Source organism: Simochromis diagramma, unplaced genomic scaffold (genome assembly GCF_900408965.1).
Source record: "Simochromis diagramma unplaced genomic scaffold, fSimDia1.1 OVJJ01000487.1, whole genome shotgun sequence".
Classification (NCBI taxonomy): Eukaryota; Metazoa; Chordata; class Actinopteri; order Cichliformes; family Cichlidae; genus Simochromis; species Simochromis diagramma.
This window is the reverse complement of record NW_024387305.1, coordinates 1,865,414-1,871,441: the sequence shown is the minus strand read 5'-3', so window position 1 is coordinate 1,871,441 and position 6,028 is coordinate 1,865,414. Positions and strand designations below refer to the sequence as shown.

The 6,028-nt window shown below is 42.8% G+C and overlaps 1 protein-coding gene across 1 annotated transcript; it reads right to left on the bottom strand.

Moving 5' to 3' along the window:
- Positions 1-3,864: 3,864 nt before the first annotated feature.
- Positions 3,865-6,028, bottom strand: LOC120716878 (myosin-2 heavy chain-like). The gene has a single exon (XM_040004563.1). It carries the CDS (start codon positions 5,819-5,821, stop codon positions 4,034-4,036), a length of 1,788 nt encoding a protein of 595 aa, XP_039860497.1. The 5' UTR covers positions 5,822-6,028; the 3' UTR covers positions 3,865-4,033.

Sequence of the window (6,028 nt, the reverse complement as noted above, 5' to 3'; positions counted from 1 at the left end):
AGTATTAAGAAATTTATCATAAAAAACATTTCTCATACTTCTTGGGGAACTTAAAGAAACAGAATAAAACATTTTCCCATCGTAAAGAAAACTCCCTTAAAATATGGACAATAACAAAGCTGCTAAATTCCTTCCAGAATCTCTGTGTAAAAGAACAGTACCAAAAAAGATGTGTCACAGTTTCTGGATGATCCCCACAGAAAGTACAATTAGTATTGTCCCTTTTAAATTTGACCATGTAGTGACTGGCTGGATAACATTTATGTCGAATTTTAAAATAGACTTCTTTCACCTTATTTACAATCAAATATTTATGGGGGACCATCCAGACTGTCTTCCGCTTGATATCTGGAACACTGATTGGAAAATGATATAGTGCAATAAAGTGGTTGTAAGTAAGTAGTTGTCCCTCTTTACTAACCAGCTGAGCCACCAATAGGATCCCATTTTGGAGCCAAGTTTCCAGGAAAAGTGATTTATTTTTCTATAAAATATCTCTGTTGTTCCAGATAAGGTATTTGTGAGGTGAGAAGTTGTGTTTATAAATGAGGGTCCACGCTAAGAGGACCTGCTTATGGAAGGATGAAAGCTTTACAGGGACTTTCTCAACATTGTAATTACAATTTCAAATAAAAGTAAAGCCACCAAAACGAGAGAAAATGTGATATGGTATAAAGTTCCAGATAGAGGTAGGGTTTTAAGAAAATGTTTGGCCCAATTCATTTTGAAAGTGTTATTTAAAGTAGAAAAGTCTAAGACGTTAAGCCCACCTGATTCGTACTTATTCATCACAACAGTTTTTCTAATATAGTGCGTACGGTTTTTCCATATAAAATGAAAGAGCATACGGTCAATATCTTTACTACTTTTCTTATCCAGATGTAAGGAGAGAGCAGCATATGTTCATCGGGATATCCCTTCAGCTTTAGTAATTAACACTCTACCTTTCAAAGACAAGTCCCTTGTTCCAAGATGGCGCCGCCGCGTATGGATGCCCTGGTGCTTCAGTGCGTTACTTCTGCTTTGTTTTTGTGCATAACTTCTGTGTCTGGGCACTCCTCTGGATATTCTTACACCAGAGAAGAGCTTCTTAACTACAGGACTACAACACCTGTGGATTTACTTCCAATATTTGTGGCATCTGCGGCAGATTTACTGCAGACTCTGATCAGGAAAGTGAGACGCCGAAAGCGAGGAAAGCGAGCCGGCGCACTCGTGCGTCTGAGGAGACGCGGACTGCGAACTGCTCTTCCTGGGATCTTCCTTTCCAACGTACGCTCACTCAGGAATAAGATAGACGAGCTGGCCCTGATGAGAAGCATGAACAGAGACGTTGCCTCCTCCTGTGTCTTATGTTTTACGGAGTCGTGGCTCTGTGAGGACATCCCGGACAGCGCGCTCAAGCTGGAGGGCTTTCATCTGCTGCGCGCGGACCGGCAGGCCTCTCTCTCTGGTAAGACCAAAGGTGGAGGTGTCTGCTTCTACATTAATAGTGGCTGGTGCACAGATGTAACAGTGATTGCTCAGCACTGCTCTTCCTCTCTGGAATACCTTTTTATTCACTGCAAACCGTTTTATTCTCTTCATTCATCTTGGCCGCTGTTTACATCCCGCCAGATGCGGATGCGCAGGCAGCTCAGTGCGCACTCGCGGAGCAGATACTGCACATGGAGCGGACATTCCCGGACACTCTCATCATTGCTCTTGGGGACTTTTACAACACCCCCCTCCTCACCCCACACAAAAGAGGATTTCACACCACCTCCTCCCACCACAAGCCTTCATATTCATGAAGCAGATGTGAGGAAGCAGTTTAAGAGTCTGAATGCTCGGAAAGCTCCCGGCCCAGACGGTGTGTCTCGTCTACTGGACGCAGCCGGAGGGTTCACTTGGTTGTTTGCTCTCAATAGAAGCTGAGCGCGTCTCCGTGTCTGTGCTGGTAAACGATACTGAGTCCCAGTGCTCAGTAAACTGTACACCTGACCGTTATTCTCCCACTGAATCCGGTGTGTCCACGGTCCAACACGTGCACGCAGATGGTGCTGACCGGTGCCCAAACACACCAGAACACCAAATAAGTAAAATAACACAAATACGAACTTCTCCATGGCTCGTCGGGATGGCAACTGCTCCAAAAGTGACACATGAAATAGGCTGACATTTGAGTTTGACACGGGAGGTGAGGGGGTGTTTTGAATATGCTTGACTCCGTCACGAGGTTGCGCACAGCATCACCGGCAAGGGGGCTTGGTTTGAGAGGTTTTTGGCATCTGTGATGTGATTTACAACCATCCACCCATGTACAGCAAGAAGCCGCACTCACAACCGTGGGCATCAGCAAGTTGGTGAAATTTAAACAAAACAAAACAGCATTCCATCTGAAACTCTCTTATTGTACCCAAAATACAAATTTTAGTGATTACATGTGGCTTCATTAATTATGTTCAAAAGGATGAATACATAACGCAAGTAATAACTTTATGATCAGTCAGTGAATGAAGGAGCTCAAGAGTGCAAATATAGTTGCAATAAAGTGACAAATATGCCCTTTTATGTCAAACAAAGACCGAAATAAGTGGCATCAGTGTGAGGATGAGAATGAGCGATCCAACCTCACACTGCAGATATCAGGGCAAAGCACAGTGGGGGGGTTGCAGTCTGCACGCACAAGAGGGCTAACAACGCTGTGAGTGACGGAATCCACCCAAACTGAGGAACAGCTTCTTCCCCAGAGCTGAAGCCTGCACTGTTTGCACTATAATATAATATAATATAATATAATATGTTGCTATTTAATGTTTTTTGTTCGTGTTGCAGCTGCTCTGTGAGCCAAGCTTTCGTTGTCTAAATTCAATGGCAATATATCTCTGCACCACACGATGGCGATAGATTCTCACAGACAGTCTGTGCTCCGCTTCCGCCACCAGTCATCTTTAAATCTTTTTTTATTCAATGAAACCTTTATTTAACTGTCCATCTCGTGGCATTACTTAAAAAAAAATCATATTTAAATACAAAGAAAATTAAATACATGAACGACAGTAAATTGATAAAATAACAGCAAATAAATATATTTACAAATGATAGCAACATCAATGGAATAAAAGCATGAACACCAGCAGAAGGAGAAAGAGGCCTGTATCTACATTATTACTCTGGCAGCTCTCAGTCTCCATACAGACAGGACACGTTGCAGCGTAATTGCAGACAGGTGCGTGGGCCTGAGCTCCGCCCAGGCAGAATGACGAGTGGAAGAAAGCAGCAACACAATAAACATATGTAGCCTTGCGGAGCCGGCCGGGCAGACACCGAGACAGAGCGCAAAGATTTTATACGTGACAACACACACAAAAAAAACACACACAACAAAAATCAGAATGTGTTTGTGATTTGGATTTTTATTTAAAGGTGAAACCTTTTTTCTTTTCTTGTTTTGCCAGATTAGACATTTTGATTCATTTCATTGAAGTATACTTTAGTTTTTTTGTTTTACTTTGATGCTATAATAGATGTTTTTAAAATGTAGTCATATTTAATACTATATTGCATCATGGCAAAACAACAGTCTCCTCAAGCTGCTTTATACTGTAAGGTGAAAACATTACAGTAAAAGCCAGAAAACCCCAACAATCCAATGATCCCCTTTGAGCAAGCACTGGGCGACAGTGGGGAGGAAAAACTCCCTTTAGGAAGAAACCTCCGGCAGAACCAGGCTCAAGAAGGGGCGGCCATCTGCTGCGACCGGTTGGGGGTGGGTGGGCAATCTCAGTCCACGAGGGCCGGTGTCCCTGCAGGTTTTAGATGTGTCCTCGAACCAACACAGCTGATTTAAACGGCTAAATTAGCTCCTCAACATGTCCTGAAGTTCTCCAGAGGCCCGGTAACGAACTAATCATGTGATTCAGGTGTGTTGAGCCAAGGTGAGATCTAAAACCTGCAGGGACACCGGCCCTCGTGGACTGAGAATGCCCACCCATGATATAGGGAGACAAGATGAAGTATACTTCTAATGGCCTATTTTAGCAGTTAATTTTTAACAATCAACTGGTGGTAATCCATCATCAGAATTGAGGAAAGGTGGTGTTGATGGAGACTCTACAGGAGGATTCACTGGGGAAGCCATACCTGCACTTCTGCCAGGGTGTCTTGGACGTACCTGAATAAATGTAGTTTTCCCTGGAAGTGGACGAGGATTAATCTGAGACGGAGTCTCCTCAGAACATCTCCCCATCATGCTTCTATGGTCCAACGATGCCAGCTTTTGTCCTTTCTGTTTTTCTAATTTAAGCTGGAGTTGAGCGTCTTTCACTCTAGATTTTAGATGACCTATCTCTTTTTCTTCATTGCAAGCCTTTTGAATAATCTGGTTCACTGGTCCAATGAGCTCCTCTCTTTGTCGGAATAAAGCGTACTCGGAAGACTTTACCATGTCATTGTACTGCTTTTTAAATGATTCCAGCTGCCGTGTTTTATGTAGTAAAGCTGCATCTAGATCCTTGCATCTGATACGTAGACAGTTCAGCTGTTTTTCAAGAAACTCCGTTGTTCCAACAGAGGGGGTGCCTTCCACTCCGTCTACGTATTTCTTTTTCAAGTTGTGGAACATATCCCTACATTCCACCTTTTCTTTTCCTCTCAATTGACTTGCATGTGGAAATGCCTTTTCAAAGGACAAAACGCACTGGCACAATTCCTCTTGGTAGTAGCGCTCTTTCTTCTCCAGCCAATTCACTTTGGATATAAATCTTTCCCGTTGCTCTTTTGTGGAGCGCAGTTTCTCTTCCAGCGCCACCTTTTCAGCCAGTGCCTGATTGTGTGCCGCTTTTACTTTATGCCGGTCCACTGCTGTCTTTCTGTGGTTTTCCTGCTCTGTGCTTAGGGCCTTTTTGAGGTCTTCAATTTTCTTTTTCAAAGAATCAATTTTGTCTTCGACCATAGCCTTCATTTTCTTGTCCAAGGCCAGAGCTCTAATATTACTCTGGCATTTCAGTTTGAGCTCCATATTCTGGGCCTTTTGGTCGTCTATTACTTTGCCCATTTGATCTTTCTCCTCTGTTAATTCTTTCATGGTTTTATCCATCAATTCCTTTTCATCCAGTAACTTTGTATTAGTTGTCAGAAGATCCTCAATCCAAGACTGCGAGGATTGATGGTGTTCCTCGCGTTCCTTAACCGCATTGACGGTCACACCTCTACTAGTTTTTACCTTTCTCTTAAGCTTTTCTAGTTTGGAGTCATACATGTTGATGACCTCTTCTAACTTCCTGTCTGCAGCATTGGCTTTGTTTTCCAGTTTTTTAGTATTTTCCTGGTAAAACTGCTGCATCTTATTTTTTTCCTCTTTGTGGCGTTTCAATAATAATTCAACAACTTGGCTGTTGTGAAATTGCTGACGTGCCACCTTTTCTTTCTCTGTTTCCAGCAGTCCTTGCAGGACTTCGACTTCGTCCTCGTGTTTTTCTTTAAGCTCAGCCAGAGTTTTCTCCGTCTCTGCGCGGAACTTTACCAGAGCTTCGTCGTCATCTTTTATCGAGTCCAACCTGTCTGCGATGTTTGTCCTGTCATCCAAGACCGAACCCAGCAGCTTATTATTCTGCAAAAGTTCATTGTTTTCTTTTGTTAGATCCTCGATCTGTTTCTTATTGACTGTATGCAGGTTTTTGAAGTAGTCAAGCTCAGTTTTAAGCTTTTCAACCTCGTCGATCATTGGCTGCAGTCTTTGCTCCAACTGTCTGGCATATGTTTCTTTTTCTTTTTCACTTTTTTTAACCATTGTTTTCAAGAAATTAACATTTCTGTCTTTGTTAGCTTTCGAACTCATTTCTGCTTTTTTATGTGCTGTATCACTCCAACAAAACGATAGCTTAATGAATTCCCTTTGACAGCTTTCCTCTATTTATAGACTTGAACATCAAAGGATGAAAGGACTGTCACTATGACATCACCACGTTCTGTGACGTAACAGGGCTTTGGAGCGTGATGTCACGGGGGTGGGCGTGGAAAGGATTTTGGGGGTCTAAACAAAGCG

Bases quoted from the DNA above. Each gene is read 5' to 3' on its own strand.
- LOC120716878 (XM_040004563.1), bottom strand. From the start codon at position 5,821: ATGAGTTCGAAAGCTAACAAAGACAGAAATGTTAATTTCTTGAAAACA.